The sequence below is a fragment of the Lingula anatina genome, chromosome 7 (genome assembly GCF_051362555.1).
Source record: "Lingula anatina isolate TDL-2025a chromosome 7, LinAna3.0, whole genome shotgun sequence".
Classification (NCBI taxonomy): Eukaryota; Metazoa; Brachiopoda; class Lingulata; order Lingulida; family Lingulidae; genus Lingula; species Lingula anatina.
Window position 1 is genome coordinate 1,042,912 of NC_141773.1, and position 20,083 is coordinate 1,062,994.

At 33.3% G+C, this 20,083-nt stretch overlaps 1 protein-coding gene across 5 annotated transcripts in view; it reads right to left on the bottom strand.

Moving 5' to 3' along the window:
• Positions 1–939: 939 nt before the first annotated feature.
• LOC106157268 (unconventional myosin-Ib) overlaps positions 940–20,083 on the bottom strand; it is a 58,342-nt gene continuing 39,198 nt past the window's right edge. For 3 of the 5 annotated variants that reach the window (XM_087017404.1, XM_087017403.1, XM_087017405.1), the window contains 19 exons: positions 19,655–19,741; positions 18,987–18,998; positions 17,651–17,716; positions 17,139–17,243; positions 16,709–16,771; positions 16,270–16,464; positions 15,716–15,830; positions 14,287–14,408; positions 9,661–9,728; positions 9,231–9,447; positions 8,619–8,768; positions 8,290–8,358; positions 7,845–8,006; positions 7,327–7,458; positions 6,915–7,021; positions 6,384–6,519; positions 5,906–6,058; positions 5,466–5,602; positions 940–4,533 (listed from right to left, as the gene is read on the bottom strand). In XM_087017404.1, the coding sequence (XP_086873530.1) occupies positions 4,410–4,533; positions 5,466–5,602; positions 5,906–6,058; positions 6,384–6,519; positions 6,915–7,021; positions 7,327–7,458; positions 7,845–8,006; positions 8,290–8,358; positions 8,619–8,768; positions 9,231–9,447; positions 9,661–9,728; positions 14,287–14,408; positions 15,716–15,830; positions 16,270–16,464; positions 16,709–16,771; positions 17,139–17,243; positions 17,651–17,716; positions 18,987–18,998; positions 19,655–19,741 (2,220 nt within the window). In that variant the 3' untranslated portion in view covers positions 940–4,409. The remainder of the gene's footprint in view (positions 4,534–5,465; positions 5,603–5,905; positions 6,059–6,383; positions 6,520–6,914; positions 7,022–7,326; positions 7,459–7,844; positions 8,007–8,289; positions 8,359–8,618; positions 8,769–9,230; positions 9,448–9,660; positions 9,729–14,286; positions 14,409–15,715; positions 15,831–16,269; positions 16,465–16,708; positions 16,772–17,138; positions 17,244–17,650; positions 17,717–18,986; positions 18,999–19,654; positions 19,742–20,083) is intronic. The other 2 variants (XR_015335439.1, XM_087017406.1) reach the window with 2 other exon arrangements.

A 20,083-nucleotide genomic window follows, 5' to 3' on the forward strand; every position in this document is an offset into this window, starting at 1 on the left:
TTTCCGAATTAGTGACTTGGAAGATAAATAAATAAATAAATACAAAGAATGAGACTGAATCAGCACCAACTCCTATCAGTAAGTCGCTAAAATAATATCAAGCGCTTTCCGAGACTACAGTTAACCTATGTGGCACAAGTGCATAAAATTTGTCGTTATCCTCCACCACACACCGCCATTAACTTTTTTCTTTTTAATGTGTACATCCCCCCCCCCCCCCACACACAAACACACACACTTATGGCATGCTAGAAGCATGAAGTCATGAAGATCAAACCGTATGACTAAGTAAAATATTGAATTTACTGAACAAGCAGTGGTGCAATATGTTGCTGACGACAACTACGCAAACTAGTACTTTGTTTGATAGTTCGTGACAATATTCAGCAACGTTAAGGAAATGTCTGTTGTGTTGTACCCAAAAGGCAAATGTGTTCAGACGTAATGTTTTTTTTTCTGCCAAAATCGGTAAGTCTCTGATGTTTATTCTACTTATAACTGTTAAATAAAATGTAAATTCGTTCAAAACTATTTTTATAGGGGGCGCCAAATATAATTATTTTAAATTCGTTCACAATTATTTTATAGGGAACGCCAAATATAATTATTTGTAGTTCTACAGTAAACGCAAATTTGTAAGATGACTTTGAAGCTATGATTTTGATGACATTTTGTGTAGTTGTGCGGTCGCATATTAAGAAAGCTAAACGGTAATATCTTTCTCATGTCACCCCTCATTCTTTTACTACATGTACTACTACATGTCGCATTTATTTTTAGATTTCTTTTTATTATTCAAAGTCGTTTCCATCACAAATTTCCTAAACAGAGTCAAAATCTACTGCGTTTCATTCTTGTTAATTAACCCCCGACGTGCCAATTTTTGCAGACGTGTCTATATTAAACTGTATCAGAACGTAATAACACAACACGTCAACGTCTAATCAATGACTAGTTCCTGTTTACTGATTTATTATACATAAATGATAGTTAACTATGCAAAACATCCATCTGTTTCTAATCTATAGCAATCTGTGAAACCAACACCTAACTAAAAACTATATCAACAACGAAAAGTACTTGCGAAAACCAGCTACTATAATTAAACTGAAAAAGCATAATTTATTACCGACGTCTTTCTAAGAAACATACAAGTTACCAAGATATTCTAGAAGTATAAACTTGCGTTTAATTCGTTGACTTTTTATGTCGTATATCGTCTGTAGCACCAAAGATGTCTTAGGACTAAATATTAACACACTGTCATAAATTACAAGACCAATTTACTTATAGACTGTGCCATCTACAAGTGGTGCATACTGGCATTTTTGCATAAAAAAAGAAAGAAAAAATTGTGCCATGTTTTCATACTTCATTTCAGAATTTGACGAAATATAATCTAACTAAATCTCACAAACAAATAACAAGTTTCAAATAGTCAATTCATTCAAATGCTTGCTCCTCGACAACATGTCCAATTAAGACTTAAATAAAAAAAACTGTTTTATAATCCAATATCAAGTGCACATGAAGTAAAAAGCCTACAAATGTATATTAAGAATAAATACTTTTTATGCAGCAAACATAAGTGAAGCTGGACTTTTCCAATCTCAGATTGGTTAGAGAAACGATGTGTGTCTGTATATTTATATCAACTACTTATAAATGTTGTGCTCACTTTCTATATTGACACGCACATAAAATAATAATATTGATAATCAACAAGAAAGCTCAACTAACAGAATAAACAATCTTCTCAACTAGCACAATGTACAACTTGCACAACCAAGACAACATCAGGTGATGTTATAAACCAACGGTCTTTTATCAGATAAAATTTTTACTTTCACAATGCTTTAATTTTTTTCATAATTAGTAATCACCCATTTTAAGATAAAATTAAAGCACTCTTATGCAATATTTTTAAACAATAAAAACGTTTGAAAGCTGACAGAACATTTGGCTTTTATGAAATCCTTTTACGTGCCTTGAATAATATAACACAGGAATAAAAAAAATTAAACATGAAAATAAAAAGCACATGCATATGCTTTAATATTACAAAACAATATCAATAACATGGTACATAAGACTGCTAATACCAAAAACTACACTTCAGCTAAACTGACTCTATAAAGCAAGTAATACCAAAATTGTTGAGCTTGTTTTGTGTATATTTTCTATGCTCACAAATGATGCAATATTGACTGGACTTCATTGTGAGAAAAATTCTAAATACCTTAATTTTTTTACAACACTCACCAAGGATCAGTTTTACAAACATTCTTTTGGCCCAAATCTTTTGGTCTAAAACAGTTGCCATTTCTTTGTTGCTCTAAATTGGACTTATTACTTAATATAACTAGACTTCTACTAATTTCACTTGGGTCAAAATATATAAAACCCAACAGTCAGCCTAAAGTTCTCTTGTGAAAGTAGTTGATTCAAGCACAGTAAAATGCTACATAAGTACGTGCACTTAATTTGGTCCAGACCTTCCGTATGAATGTGCGTTGAGATAGTACAAAGTCTACATATACTACAACTACTGGTATTGTATATGCTAGTATATATATAATATATTAAAAGTAACACAATATAAAGATACTCCTTAACAATATATTAACAGATTCAACTAATTTTCTTTTAAAGAATATTACATTTAAGTGGTCTACTTATAATTATCAGAACAATCAATATCTAGCATCATGGTGATCACTGATGAATGTTTGAAAACTAAAACTATCTTAATAACTAGCCATGCTTATTAATATTAATTTCAGAATGGTACATCTTGTATGGCTTATCTTGTTGCGTGCTGACATCTATATTCTAAAAGAGGGTACTGACAGGTGATGCTTTCTTGATTTTCAGGTGGCCTAGACTGTGACAGAGTGGATTTTTTGTGGTCAAACCCATACGAATAAATTAGAAATTTATAAACTATCTATCATAACTTAAACAATGTCCATAAATATATGGAAGCATGAGGTCAGATTGTATGTCTAAATTGTCCATGAACTGACCTGCAGGAAAGCTCAAAGGCCACATTTCTGAGGAATCTTACGGTGGTCACTACTAGAAACATTTCTTTTCTCGTTGACGCTGCTGTCTGTAGAATTACTTATATGGAATGGCTAACATTCAATGTTTATTTTCGTAGTAAACGTTTTGAGATTTAGCTGGGACGTTTTGTCCCAAGTCCCGAGTTGAAGTAGTTGTACCAGTAATGTTCTGTATCACAATTACAAACAAATGATGAAAAGCAAAATACTCAAAAACAGATTATATCTCAGAGTTAAAACTTATATGGAATAAAGAATAAGTGTAGCTGTATGACAGTTTAGATGGAAAGGGTTTATATAACACATTTCTTGCACTAAAATAGACAATTTTACAGTTCAAAATCCAAACCAGTGCCTGAATATATTTTCAAACTAGGTGAAACTCCCTCAAAACTTTGCCCAAACTATCCAAAATCTGAAACTACTTCAAAATTTGAAACCAGAGGAGAATATTAAGTCTGACAGCTTTGACCCTTTGCTGTAACTTTTTTAGTTTCTTCAGTGCAAGAATACTAATATTCCCCTAAAATAACATTTAGTTAGGAGAACATGAAAGTGGATTCAGAAATTCTGCAAAGTGAGTTGGTTGAATACCACCGAGTATATGTTGGTGAGTCAATAAAAATGATAAATCTTGAAATGGTAAAATACCGTATCAGAATGAATGACGCATATGAAAATTTTAACTATGTAACTATTGAAACTAAAACATCAAACCAAATCAGTTATGAACAAAAACATTCTTACCTTGGTTGTTGGATCATATATGATATTTAGCACAAGCTGAAATTAATTTCACACGGTTAGCTTGCGGTCAACCTGGACGTAGGTCTTCATCAGACGGAGGTGAGTTGTTATAAGCTAATGGTATGATAATTATATTCAGCTTGTGTTTATAAGTATCATCTATAACAGAATTATGGTTCACAGAAAATCTTAAGGTCACTTACAAGGTTCCTTCTTCTTTTAGTCTAAAAACTCAACTCTCACACCAAACCTTAATTGTTTTGACTCATATTTCTACAGTAATGATTCTAGTCACCTCTGATAAATCAAGTCACCTTCAGTGGCGTATTCATTTTAAAACAGTCCCGCACTGCTATAATTGCTTACTTAGTCCCCTTCATGAAGTGGTCTAACCAAATTTGGGTGGCTAATCCCATCTCTGTTCACCTCAAGTAGTAGTCTATCTGAATTAAGAAGGCCTAGTCCATCTCTGTTCACCTCAAGTAGTGGGCTATCTGAATTTACAAGGCTAAGCCCAGCCAATTCATTATATTTTCCTTGTGGACACTGACCCAGTTCTGTCTTTGCTAAGTTTATGAACTTGACATCGCATCTAGATTAAGTTTCTAAGATTTCAAAACTGTTATTTTTCTTGCTAATTTTCACCCCTCCCATGTTGTTTCCGGAATTAGCTTCTTTGAAGGCCATTTGCGTAGACTTTCCACTTAATTCTGCTTGGAAGCTGAAATTAGAGTCACAATTGCTGTTAAAACAAACTATTTTTAAATAAATAAAACATTAAAGACAACTGTCTTCATAACTAATATTTACTTTTAAACATTATATACATATAAACTTTACCTTGCAATCTCCTTTCTAGGTCTTTCAGACACTTTCATTACCATTTATTATTTTTTCTTTTCTGATTCAAGCTCAAAATAAACAACAGCTCATAACTATAACAATTTGGGTTTAAAACCCATACATGTTCACCAGACTTTACAACGTAAAATGGAAGTTACAAAAAATTGATAAAAACGTTTATCTCTGGTTTTATAACACTTGTAATATTATATGCAGGAAGTGAGCTACAAATATGATTATTTATTATAAAATATTGATATTTTGTCCTTTTGAGTACAGTTCACTTTACTTTTAACATTGACTAATTTGAATCTTTGTTAAACTTGCACATTTTTCCCAGTCTCAAAATATCCAAGCCATGTGGAGAATTATTTTTCCTGATAAAAAAATTAAATCATTGCTGAAGAGACTTATCATGTTTTTCCACCTCAGAGACAAGACATTTCTCCCTTTTATAAAATCACATGGAAGAGTCAGTCCAGTAATTAAGGTCCTCTGATGACGGAATTCAAAATACCATGCCTCACTGGTAGAAAAACATGTTTAGTCTTTTTAAAAATAATTTAATTTTTATCTTTTTTACACAAGAGACAATGAAAAACATTTCACTGCATTTATCAATATCTGAAAAACAAAATAATTGGTTTTTAAAAAGACAATATTAAGTTATTTGTACCAAACATGAATCGCTAGTGAAATACCCCTTAAATTTATATGTAGATACAGGATGAATTCACAATTGTTAATCATAACAAAAATACAGAAAAAAAGGTTTTGTTTCTCTTAATTTTGAAACCTGTGCAGACGTACATTGGTGAGATGATCACATCTGGCGTGGCCCCAGAGCTGTTGTGAATCACAAGGTATAACTTGGCCACCAGTTCAATGACATGATCTACACTGAAGATGAAATCTCCTTTCTTTACATCTTTATTTCCATTTTCATACTGAAAAAAATATGAACAATGTTTTATGTTTTTACATATAATCTTGTTTTCCCTATACATCTAAAAAAAGCAAAATAAAATCTTTTAGTTTGATTTATTTCAGTATATTCAAATGAAGTAAAAAACATGACACAATATTATCAAAAATAACACTTGGGATCAGCAAGCAGCAAAACTATATATGTAGCTGTGTTTCTAGAGACCTAATGTATCCATGGATACCATATAGACCTAATGTATCCAGGGATACCACAACCCCTCCTTGGTGATTTGTCCTTTAAATAGCATAATTTATTCCCCTACCTTCTTGACGTGAACAACAACCAGAGTGTCGGAGAAGGGACTAAGGGAAAGTTTTTCAATCATGTTGACAGGAATTCTGTATTTGACTGCTAGGGAGCGCTGATCCACTACTAATAAGGCACTGGTACTGACCACCAGAAGTTTACTGGCCATCTGGAAATAAAGGAAATGTATAGAATAGTGGAAAGAGAGAAGAGAGAGGTCAGTGTCACAAAAGACTTTCAGCCAGGGTATTGGTCCTAAATTATACAACAAAAATCTGGTTTAAGTTCAAAGTTAGTCCATAACAGTTTGCTCAAATAATGTATAGGGCTGAAACATAAGCAATGTCTTTCTTGCAAAAAAAAAAAAAAAAAAAAAAAAAAAAACTTTCAGTTTTTTAACTGGCCTAGGGTCACAAAAGACAAAATGGTTTTAAATTTTAGACTACTGGTAATTTCTAGGCTAAAGTTTGAGATAATCATCCTAATGTGCTCACCTTTCCATTTGACCTGTGTATTTTGCTGACTTGATCGGCAAAGACCACCTGCGTATCTCCTGTCTGTGATGCCACTTTCTGCCATTTTGTATTGTATCTTATTTTTATGTAGTCTCCATTATATGGGTGAGCAACACTGTAATGGGAAAAATTCGTTTGTGATTATAGAATCCTCTCTATATCCTGCCATATTTTAAGTAACATGTTTAAACAAACAAACAAATAAGACAATATATAATTGCATTAATTTAAAAAAAAGTTATCTAACATCTCTCAGATGACTATTTAACCCAGGAAAAATACATCATAGTGAGTGGTAGCAACAAAATTTTAAAATCAACTGAAGTTCTAAACTATTCCACTGGTATACAGTGAAAGCAGCACATATGTTACACATAATTTTATATATATTTTAAAGACTCCAAAATTATGTGTCTGAAGATCAATAATTTTTCCTCATTGAAAATATTAAGCCATTACCATATATAGTATACAGGGAGAAAAAACAATGGCTCTGTCCAGAGTTCTTACCTCTCTGGGTAATTGACCTTCTTTCCTTTAAAAATATTACTTGCTGTCACTTTCTCCCTCATTTTGGACTTGGCAGCATCATCGAACTTTGCTCTGTATTTATTACACTAGAAGTCAAATAAAAAACATTAAATTTTGTGCAAACAGCATCATTAAATTTTGCTCTTTTTCTACTACAATAGAAAGCAAACAAATTTTACGAACAATACATGAAATCACATAATGTTCTCAATTTGCTATCATGTATTTTTTCTTTAAAAAAAAATCTAACATGATTCTGAATCTGTATGCCAACATCAGTGTGGAGTCGGTATCAAACATGTTGGTATCATACAAGTGCTTCTGTGTTCTGCATCTTGTCCAATTCAAAAAGAAACGCCCCGACTCCTCTCATGTACCTTGTGACACTCACCCGCCACCTATGGTGTATTTTCCGTATTTCCTCCGAGGCCTCTTTATGCAGCATAGAGCATTCAGGCCACTTCTGATCTATGGGGGACAGGCTAGGCAACTTTTTGGACAAGTCAAGAAGAAATTTCCTTTTCTGAAATGATACATGTGTAGGTGGTAATGTTGCCTACTGTAACATAATTTTTTGTAATTATGATGCATCAAAAATAAGCCCCTAACACCAATCACTTCATAAATTGTTGCTGCAGTTCATGTCCTGATTCTACCCTTTGGAAAGTTTTGTTTTTATATATATTAAAATTTAATGAGTTTGAAATTGATTAAATTTTGCAAGTACATGTAAAAAAAGGTATTTCCCTTTGCCCTTGCAAAAAGAAATAAAATGAAATAATGACAAAAAACATGAAGGCACTAGAGCACAGAACAATCTAAAATGGTGCTGGAAATGGGTTTTACAAGACCAAAATAAAATAGACTGTAATAATCTTTGAAGAAAAAAAAACAACAAAAAACACTTACCAGTGACACTTGCAGAAAACGGATCATAATAGGGACAGCATGAGAGCGGAACTTTCGTCGGTACTCTCTCCGTACCTGCCAACCTTGGAAGTATTTCCTTATGACACCTACGGCCCACAGACACAACTTTGCGCGACGGATTTTCTTGGCCAATTGCCTAGCCTGAAAAGTCAATTTGATGTCTTTATGAAACATGTCTATACTAGTAAGCATATATTACCTTACTTTTTGGCAAAATGCCTATTAAAAACTAGATCATTTACTCCAAAGAAATTTTTTTCAAATTTCTCTTTTATTAGCCTGATTACTGCCAGAACCTATTCCATCTAACATCAGGACCAGATCTTCACCAGCCTACATAAAACTTTGCATAAAACTGTGCATAAAATTGTTGCCTTTTTTTCTCCAAACAATGAAAAATATTCCAGATGACTCAACCCCTCACCTTCCAGCCTCTCTGGTATGACTGCATCGTAATGATTGCCTTTCTTGTTCGCAGATAGTTCTGCCTTTCCTGCAAGTATTTCAATATCAAAATCATAGACATTCTCATAAATATTATAAATAAAATTCTTTCTATGGTGATTCTCTTTGGCTGTTGAAGTGTGTTCGTTTTGTAGCACTTTTAGAAACCAACAAATCCATTGCTGCTGGTAGAACTCTTCATAATACACGTATGAAATAAAAATCATTACCCAGTATTTTTCTGAAGGTAGATAAAATATAGATGAGCAGCAGCACAGATGAGCTGATACACCAAGTGCCGTAATTTACCCTGTATCCCCTCCATTGACTTGCTATCAGGATTTCGCTCCTCTTCATCTTCTGGAACAGTTCCTTCTGGTGCCATCCTCTGTAGATCTTCTGTACTACTGTGGCCAGGTAGTGCATTCTGTCTCGCCGCCTCTCCTCAAGGTCAAATAGCTGAAATAAAGGTCAAGGTCAAAAAGGTAATACAAATGTCAAGGTCAAACAAAGGTCAAGGCCACTTGACTGAAATAGAGGTTAAGGTGCATTGCCAATAACCATTGTCAAGAATTAATAAAGTTAGACAGAGGTAAAATGTTTCTTCAAAATTATATGTAAGTCAATGCCATTTCTTATTAATGTCAAATTGAAAATGTTAAATTCCTTCCAGAAAAAAGTTTTTTTAAATGAAATTTTGCATCAGATGCCACAATTGAACCCTAGGCATCAATTGGCCACATTTTAATCTTTCTTTTTTTCCTTTTTTGTGGCATGCTTTCCAATGCCTCAGTAATATTGATAGAGTTAAGCCTAAATTAAAATTCCATGATAGAATAGCATGTACAACCCACAACAACAATTTTACCACTTTCTAATTTCATTCTTTCTAAAGAAAAATAATGCAGAAATATTTCTCACCGTGCGTGGATTCCTCACAAACAGTTTTGTCTTGCCAAAGGTATATTCATCACTGGAGATGTCTTGGGCGATCAGGATTTCCTTGACGCCATCTTTGGGGACCCCATACCAGTTGGGCCATGTTGCAGCGGAGAGCATCTTGTAGCGATACACAAACTGAGGGTAAAGCTGTCTGAAGGCATAGCCTGCACGTCTTACTCGGACATTTTCCATCAACCTACGAGAAAAATAGAACTTTTAGTTTACAAAACACTCAATTCATACAAAACCTCACTTTTCCGAGATTTTACCTTATCACTTTTATTTCCCCTCTGAAAAAAATTTTTCAAACATGTTACAAAGAAAATATCACCTACATCAGTTTGTTTTGGGAAAAATATTAATTCACCATGTTCAAATTTCCTGTGTCATTACTGTACTGGCTACTTACCCCAGATACCTGACCTGGTGTCTCACTAAGTGTTCCTCAAACACACGCGCCCTCTTCTGTTCATTAGGCTGCAAAGAAATAGTCAGTGCAATAATAAATTAGGTAAAAAATTATTTGATAAATAACTAATAATAATAAAATTTACTTTACAACTGAAAGCTGGATATCACACTCAGTCTACTAAAAATTCAAGGTGACTTTGAAACTGGCATCATAAGTCACTGAGGATCGTATTTACCATGGTACATTAAAGAGAGAGAGAGAGAGAGAGAGAGAGAGAGAGAGAGATTAACCTAAGGTATATCCTATCCAAAACCATAGAGAACTTACAATCTTTAGACCTTTTCTACAGTCACAAGCAAAATTCACCTTCGTGATTAAGGGGACATTGTTCAAATATCTATTAACGCTCACTGTGTACCTTTATATTTTTACATACTTCAACGGACCATGACTGAAATGTTGATCAATAATGGCTCTCTAATAAATATCGTAACACAAATAACCACTACCATGAAACCTCTTCAATTTGTGTAGAGACATATCTGTCAAAACACCTAGGTTGCTGAGATCAATGTAGTAGTACTTTTTGTTGTTTTAATTATTAATACAAGTAAGTTATCAACAACAGAATATCATCATAAAACAAACATTTTACAAAAAATTTTTTTTCAAGGAGTAGAAATGACAATACTGGCCATTTTGAGCATAATCTGTTTTTTTTTTTTAATCATCTTAATTCAATAAATATCATCTCTCCTGTAAATTTCATCTATCCCATGCTGCATTACAACAGCCTCCCTCTGTTTGTGATCACAACAAATACTGTGAATTTCAAATTTCTTCAATAATTATCCTAGATGGCTTCCCACTGCAGCAATTTTATCACAGTTAAGCTAATAATGTGATGTTGTTTTCTGAAATCTAATTCCAGATTTCATCGTTGTGAGTAAAACACCCTCAGTCTTGGAAGATGTTTGTATTGCGCACTTATGCTATAAAAATGTTTTAATATTTTATCACCCTTGTTCTGTGGGCTATAATATTGCAAGGCTATAATACTGCAAGGTTTTCCTGTCACAGTTTCTATGAGCAAAGAGCTGCCAGATGTCATACATGTGTCACAGAGTTCATCCCTTAGAATCTGACCCAGGACCAGCATTTGGTAGGTGCAGTAATTACATGAAAATTCCATATGCCTCACTCATTTAAATATTTCATATTTTAAAGATTTATCATTTTTAGTAAATCAAAAAAGTGCTTTCTGACACAGAGCCAACTCACTTTGGAGAACTGATGAATCAACAAAATCAGACATTGTTTTTAAGAGCAGTATCTAAAAGCATGTTGTTCCAATTTAATAAGATAATTGCCATTAAACCATTACATTCAGGGACTCCATGCACACTGCTTAATCATAAACATATTAATGACACAGTATGTTACCTTGGAACAGAAACAAAACTTATCTAAAGAGGGGTGGAAATTTAAAGCTGTTTCAAACTTCATTAACTTGAAATAAACACCAGTCCGCAAATTAAATAGTGTCACAGAAATCTTAAGTTAGTTTTTGAGCTAAAACTTTATGTCTAATAAGTCTTAGCTCTATTAGTGTAAAAGGTCACTCACCTTGTATTTTCAATCTTTTAATTATACCCATGGGAATATTGTAAACTTTGTATACTCTCAGAGGTGAAAGTAGCCTAATTACATATGCCATACACACATTCACTACAATTCAACAATTCTCAAAAACAGTATGACCAATATCGCAAAGTCATCTTTGTATAGCCAGCTATCCCATTTCAGCAGTCTAAGCTTAGCCCAAGATGTTTAGACTTTTTGTGAAGAAGTGTCTTGGCTGATAGCCCCTTTGTGCTGAACAGATATAGCAATTACAAATTAAAAACATCAATGAAATACACTGCCTGTTATCGACAATGTCACATGGCCCTCCTGTTGTTTCTTTCAGATATATTCCAAATAACACTGTTCCTTGATGCTCCTAAATAGTTATGTACTTTTAGCTTCATCATGATGGTAAATACACTTACACGTCCTTATATTTCCATAATTATTTCACAGATATCAGTTTAACATCTGGCATAATGTTGGCCAAGTGTCCAAGCTGTACGCTAAAGATACTTCAACACATCGTTTCACACTGATCAAATGAACATGTATGTTTCTACAATATACCAATCTCCTAATCCACTTCTGTACTGTACCAGTAATAGTTCAGTCATTACAATGCGGAACCAATTCTGGTTTTCTTGATTAGAAGCCAGTAGATCCATTTGAGCACTTTGCAAGCATTGTGATCAGACTACTGCCTAGGGTCTACAGGAAGTAAGAAATTTCACAGAACATCAATCAAATGATATCCCTATAGAATTGTGAACTTTCTGGTGGTAAGAAACTACAGAGGAATACACAAGCTACAAGTAAGGCATCACATGTATCCTGGTATTGAGTTGTGACTTGAGCCCAAAGGTAACTTGGACTCAAGCCACTGATCTTATGGTTGCACATTCAGAAGATTTATTGCAACAAATATATATCAACAAATATAATGGTAATTACATGCATTATGAGAGTATACAAATCAAATGTAGAATGAAACTAATTTTACAAAGAAAACACTTCGGTAATTTATTGAGCCAAATTGAATTCTCAACACTGGAAACAACCTCTGCAACCAAATCTTATCATACATGGGATCAATTCCAACACATTTGAGTAGTCAAAATTAGATAACATTGTGATTCTCACACAACCCTGCTTTAATAATGGACCCCTAGAGCTATGGCTACAATGATCAATTTTTTTGAATCACAAATAATATAACATAATGGTAAATAACCCTCAAGTTTGCACCAGTTACTATTTCATATATTAGATGTTTATTTATCAACTGCTAGCACCTTTATTTGAAAGAGTTATCAGCTTCAGTTTCATCTTAATTTTGGGGATTTTAAAATCATCTTTTTACATGTTTCAGAACAAGCTGTGTTATCAAATGAAAATGAAAATTCAGCATCATTAAGTTTGTGAGAAATTAATTATTGTTAATAGACTAAGTGAAAGAACAACTTGTTTATTTTATACCGCTTGACATGTGAGCTTTTATGATAGTTACATATCAGAAATAGAAATTATTCAAGACAACCTCAGAACTTGTGTAAAAGTGAATGCCATTTTGTAGGATTTGGAAGAGAGTGGAGTCAGACATAATGGAAGATGAAGGGGTGTGGAATGGCAACTAATTTTAATTTTAAGCTTTAAAAAGCTGAAAGAATTTATTCAAGGATATTTTCTGATTGTTTTCTAGAATCACTTTTGCAGTTGGTATATTCCTTGTTTTTTTTTTTTGTTTTTGTTTTTTTGTTTTTTTTTTGTGCTATTTTTGGACTGTTTTATAACCAGGTTAGCATTCACAGCCCTCTCATCTCTGAAATATTAACCCCATCTCAGCTGTTTCCTCAAGTTTTCTAGTCTTATATGACATTACACAGTGCCGATGGTTTCTAATCCACCTACATGTGCATGTGTGGCACCTTTGACAGAGACTTAAAAATAAACACCAAGTACATTATGACTGTTCCATAGTACTTATGTCCTATCTCTAGCCTAGCATCATGCACTCCTCTCTTAACGGTATCACATGCCTCAACGATACAGCAGGGACACCTGTTATTATGTATAATGTAGCAGAATCAGGCGTGTTTCCAGCCAACCTGGATTGACCTAATTCTGTAAACTGTGACCTGCGGTTAATTTCAATAAAAAAAACATGCAATCTAATGTTGGTCTTAACTTTTCAGCTTATGTTTTATTTAGCACCTTGTCTTTAGAACAAATTAATCCTGCAGCCACTGTAATTTTAAACTGCCTGTCTTATTACAATTAGCTCACCATTGGATGCCAGCCTAATTACTGTTTTCCCACCTGTAGCTACTGTAATGTTAAACAGTTATATGTGTTTTATTACTATTAGCTCACCATGGGAAGCCATCCTAATCCCTTTATTATCCCACTCACAGCCACCGTAATTGAGGAATACCATATCCCATCATACTTATTTTTCAGAATTTCTTTAGTTTGAACCTACCATTTTTGTGTGTTTAGAACAAACTAAGGTTAATAAATTGGATTTTTTTCTGCTGAGCCATCAATATATGTTCTGTCAAGTAAGGTTGCCTCAACTTGAGAAGAAACTCGACTTCTATCCATATCATGCAAAAAAAAAAACCTGACTTGTGTTACAGCAGGAATTGTCCCTAGTGGATGTTTTCATAGGATACCCTGCTGTCTTCACACCATGTCAGCTGGAAAAGCTCCAGGAAAACAATTCTCCACAGACTAACTCAACACAAATGATTTACAGAGACCTTCAGTCTATTTTTGGTCATTGTTCCTTCCTATCCTGAACCAAGTTCAAATTATACACGCAAAAGCTACAAAAATAATGTAAATTAACTTCGTTGTTTAAAATTTTCTATGAACTTTAAATTTTTTAGAAACCTGTGTAAATCAATCAATCAGCAGGCTTTAAAATTTTTTATTAATACTTTTGATAATAACTGTTTGAATATGAGACTATTTAAAAAACTTTGTTATTCATACCTTGATACAGCGAATATAATTTGGATTCTTGGAGAGCAAATTTTTCATCAGCTCAGCCACAGACACTTTAAACTGGGATCCAGCTGTTGGGGGGCGCTTCAAAGATATCTTGTCAGGATCACCTGCAAGAAAAGAGCAATTTGATGTTTTCTCTTCAAAAAAGTTCTTAAAACTTTAATATATTGTAATTAATATCATTCAATTTCAAATTAAATAAGAATTTTTATAAATATCCCTGTGCTTTGTTTCGAATTTAAAAAAATTGTTCCGTGATCCATATTGCAGCAAATACCAGAGTGATGTAGACAAAAAAGAAGTGCACTTGTACAGGAATCACACAACTATTTTATACTCATCATTATTTCAAAATGAGCACAAATCTACGCATACATAAGTATACACATATAAAGTGAGAACCAAACTGGTATTACAATTAACAATTCACTATATTCTGGACAAAGTCAAAGAAAGAGAGAGAGAGAGAGATTCTTCAGAAATGTCAGAGTAACATTGTTCCCCTTAAAGAGAATTCCATGTGTTTCATGCATAGATGGAGGTAGAACTTTTATACAAATCTATAAGATCTCAGCAGGTGTGTAACTCTGTGTGGGGGATTAGAGAGTTAAAAAATACAACAGTGAAATATCCAGACTTCTGAATGAATCCAGAAGATGTGCATTGTGCCAGCATGCGACATCTCACCTTCATCGCACACTGGATGCAGGGAAGGATAAAATCAAATAACAAATGAAAGGGAGCACAATGGCAACAGTTATAAAATAACTCTACCATAAATAATTGACATTTTTCTATAATCCGTTGTAATAAAGAACATTCACATCTATATAATTCTTAAAAATTATTTTTGATATTTTTTTCAAGCAGCATTGAAGAAGAAAAGAAAAGAACGCTAAACTAAGAAAGAGGCCACATATTGATATTTCTTTAGAATGTATAGAAGTCTGCAATGCAGGACCATGCCAGCAAAATGGTGATGATAAATCTTAAAATGAATGAAAATTATTTTTTGGCTTTGTTGCCTATTAATGTGCAGTGAAGGAGGAGACACAACATGCAGAAGCATAAGAAAAGATTATTCTGGATTGGATTGTTTTGTCTGTAAGTTCATATAGCATATTTTGATTTTTGTTTTCTGTGATCACTACCAAGGAAAATATATAGCTGTGTTGGTAGCTAGGTTAGGACATACCTTTATAATCTAAGTTCAGAAAAAAAAAACAACTGCAGAACTAAGGATTTTGCTAGAGAAGACTGTGCTGTAGGGGAATGTGTTAGAGAAGATGATGAAAAGGCGTGTGTTAGTGGAGACTATGATGAAGGGGAATGCATTGGAGAAGACTAAAATGAAAGGGAATGTGTTAGAGAAGACAGCTCTGGAGCAGATTGTGTTAGTTGAGCAATTTCTTACCTTCTGGAAACAAATCCTTGCAGAGAGAGTGCTGACACTGGTACATGGCCTGGGACAAATCTCTAAACAACAGATCATTGTTTTTCTCCAGGAAACCATCCACTTTGTACACAACCTTGAAAAAATGAAAATATAATTAACTTATTAGTAATAAAAGTCACAAAAAGGTGCTTATTATGTCCATATTATTACTGCAACACTGACAATTAATCGACTTTGTAAAAAACAGGTCCATGTCAATTTATGTGCAGCAATGAGAATAAATTGCCTGATCTGAATACCTTGATTATTGTTTTCTTTTAAAAGTTTCGTCTTTGAAAACTATATAATAAGAATATTACCTTAAATAACTAGGATTCATTGACATTCTGGTCATGGTTAAGTATCCACCAATGTTACCTTTTAGTACAACACATTGCAATGTCTTCTGTCTAAGCTGACAAAGGATGACTACAATAGTTATTACTATTTACTGAGAACTGAAAATGGTTATATCATCTGCTTTTAATTGCAGAGTAAATTTCTCTTTTTATCTTTCACTTCCAAACCCTCACCTCTCCTGCGTAGTGTCTCAACCTAAATGAGTCATGCGGTAGACTCTTGTCAGAGCGTGCCTTCTTCGTGCCTCGACTTTCAAAGTGCGGGTGCTCACAGCATGTCTGGTTTAGCTTGTTCAAGAACGTGGTGTCCGTGACGTTGCCTGGTCGCAAACATTCTTCATCCAGCATTGCCAATATTCCAACGTTACTCTGCAAATGAAATTATATAAAATGAAAACATAAAGTAGTATAGATTGGATTTTTTACTTAGAACAACTTTAAAATAAGATTTCTTGCTTTTCCAATTTTTTCCTAATTTGCCTATTTCAAAATGATTAAAACAGGGCCATGATAATTATGTCTGCTTGTCAGCAAGACATCACAAAATCCGAGTTCTACTTATCTTTGTGAAGACAACATCAAATAATTTACATCATCGTGATGAACCCCGTACCTTCTCAATGAGGTCACAGATCACAGAATTATCAAAGTAGTCAACGTGGATCCACTCTATCCCCTGAAAGACAGCAGGAAAATTTTATAGTGCGATGAACGAAAAGTAAAAACATTAAAAATGGTAGCTCTGAAACAATGGAATGCCACCTATACCCCTGAAACACATTTGAAATTAAATTTAATACATCAGTCATATAAATTCATGTATGTAAAAGTTTATTATAAACTGCAAGGATAACAAAAAGAAAGAAAACAGGAAAATCCATTAGAAAGATGAAAAAAGATGTACTGAAAAATGGTAGCTCTGAAACAACTGGATCCCACCTTTATCTTCCACACCTTAAATTTGATGCATCAGCCATATCAAACGGATTGAACTACAAGGTTGTCACACCTAACATACTGTCACACCTATCTCAATGCCTCACCTCTCTGATATACTCCTCCTGTTCCTCCTTCAGTGTGAGCTCTATGAAGATCTGCTGTAGTTTCTCATTGCAGTAGTTGATGATGAACTGCTCAAAGCTATTGCTCTGAAATGAAACATTTCAAATATATAACATGGAAGCAGGGTCGGTGGGTGAAAAGTTCTTTCTCAGTCATAATTAGATCTTACTAGCTTCTAAGCCATTTCTAAAGTTGTCAGTTGGAAGGTCAACATTTTGACAAAAAGAATCCAGTCTGATTTTGCTGACTTCGGGCCAGGTATAAAACAGTGGATTTGACACTTAAATAATCATCTAAAATCAAAACCACTGAAGTCAACTGCTTTAATTACATAATATCATTTGCTTTAAAGTCAAATATAAGAATTGAATGATAGCCATGATGCAAAAAGGGTGTGAACAGTAACACCTCAACAGGTTTTAGTTTCAGCATCTACCTACAGATGGTGTTAGTGATGGCCTGCATTTACGTATTCATCAGATCATTTACTTACTTCAAATATTTCAAAGCCATATATATCCAGTACTCCCATGACTTTCTTCTTGCCTGGTGTACGCACCTGAATGATATGAAATATACATATACAAACAAAGAAATTAATCAGTAATTATAGTGAGGATTACACCTGCCTATAGTATTGTTCTGGTGTCAAAGAAATCAAAAAGAGCAAGACACTAAAATAAGGCTTAATAATATATGAAAATTAAAGTATTATGTCACACCAACTGAGTATGAGATTAAAAGAGTAAAATGAATAATGATAAAAAGAGTAACATAAAACAAAGTGAAAGTAAAGTCAACTAAATGGTAAAGTAAACTTTTAAATGTTAATAATGAAATTTGAACATTATAGGTTGAACTATTCTGCATATTAGTCAATATAGCCTTGTTAAGTTAATAATTTCTGACACCTAATAGGGTTAAAAGCTAACCTGAAAGCTGTTAAAGGGACAGATAAATAACAAGGTAATTCAACATAAAATGGTGAAAATGATTCTGAATTTCGACTTCAAAAACTCAATAGACAGTGTAAAGATGCACCATAAGAGGACCAAATAACCTTGGAATTTTTTTTATTTAGAGTGTATACTAAATAATGGAAATAAAACAAAGGGTGTACCATGACTTTGACAGTGACAGTGTGGTATTTAAGAAGCAGATTTATCTGTAATATAAAATTGGCAAAATGTGGCCCAGCTAAGAAGAAAAATAAAGGGGAAATGCAAGAGGAATATAATGAATATTGAATAAATAATGGAACCAAAGCACAAGATGGCATTAAATGACTTGTTAATGATATATATTCAGGAAGAGATGTGATGGTAAAAGATATCGAATTTCAATCAAGAGTTTGTAGCAGAGGTTAACCACAAAGTTGGCCAATGCATGGCGTTTTCTTATTTAGTGTGAAGAGGTTTAATTGTTATTAAACTATATCATAAAACCATGTGTAACTCTAAAACATGCAGCATCTGAATACCAACATTTAGCTCCCAAAATATTTAGAGCCATCTTTAAACCAGCAGACTTGAAAGAAATGAGGCAAGAATTTGTTAAGTATTAATAGCATTAACAGGAAACCAGATAATCATTATGTATTAACAATTCTGGTTGAAGAGATTGACAAATGATAGAGTAAATTGTAAATTGACAGAGTTAGTAGTCTGTCTCTCCCCCTATATATATACATACATGTATAGTTTTAATATTTAGCTCTTTTTGTGAAGACAGTTTGTTAAATTGAGTAATGCAGGAATGGGGAAAGCTAGGAGACCAGGGAAAGATGGAAGCTCTTGCCAGGTATTATTCATTACAAAAAGAGAACTTACCATAATAGTTTTCTGAAGAAGTGGAATAGCCCAGGAGGACAAAGATGGTTTACAACATATATTTTTAATTTCTTATAACTGTATATTTTGTTAAATTTTAGTAGTTTCTGGTTTTATATCCTAACAACTGAATACCAGATTATATAAAATAAAGTGCTTATTTAATAAGTAGTTTGTGAAGAGAGTCAGTAAAGGTGCAATCTTGTATTATTTATGTGAAATAACAAAAACTCAGATTAAGCATAAGATCAAATAATAATAATAATGATGATAATATAAACAACAAAATTAAAATATAAAATAAAAAAATTGACAGATATACCCCGTCTCAGACTATTAAGATATTAATTTTGAGCAGCAACCCAATTTATCAACTTTTTACAATAACCCTCCATTCTTCTTTCCTTCTTCTTATCCCCAGTAGAGTTTAATATTCTAGATTATATTAATTGCTCATCATTTTCTAAAGTGATAATATTTAAATAGCTATCTTCATAATCAGCATTATGCTTACTATACATAATTCTTTAATTCTGATAATTATCACCCCCCCCCCAAAAAAAAAAAAAAAAAATCATCCAATGTTGAGATGTCTATTTGCCCCCCACCCCTCACCCCCCTTCCCTCTGCAACCATCCCATCAAGTCAATTGCCTTGGATATCTTTACCTGGATACTGTCGTTGATCTTGCGTACCAGCCATGAGAATAGCCTGCTGTACATGGCCTTGGCTAGGGCATCGCGAGCATATGCAGCCTGGGGGAATAACGTCAATAAAACATGACAAGCTATTGGGTTATACAATACCATTTTTGGCCAAAAGAAAATCATTTAATTTGTAAAGGTAAAAGAGTACAAAAAGACAAGCTTAATTTTTTCACAGTGAAAAATGATTGACTTCTAAAAATGTTTCAAATCCGAGAAAGAGCAGAAAAATACAGCTCTCTTTAAACAAAATGTAAGACATAAAATTGGTACTTGACAAGCTTTTCAGGATAATTCTGAGTGTAATTTTACATTTCATTCTTTTAAATTTTAAGCATTTTTAAAGCAAAAGAACATGATGGTGAGCAAAGACGAAAATGACACGAGAGAAAG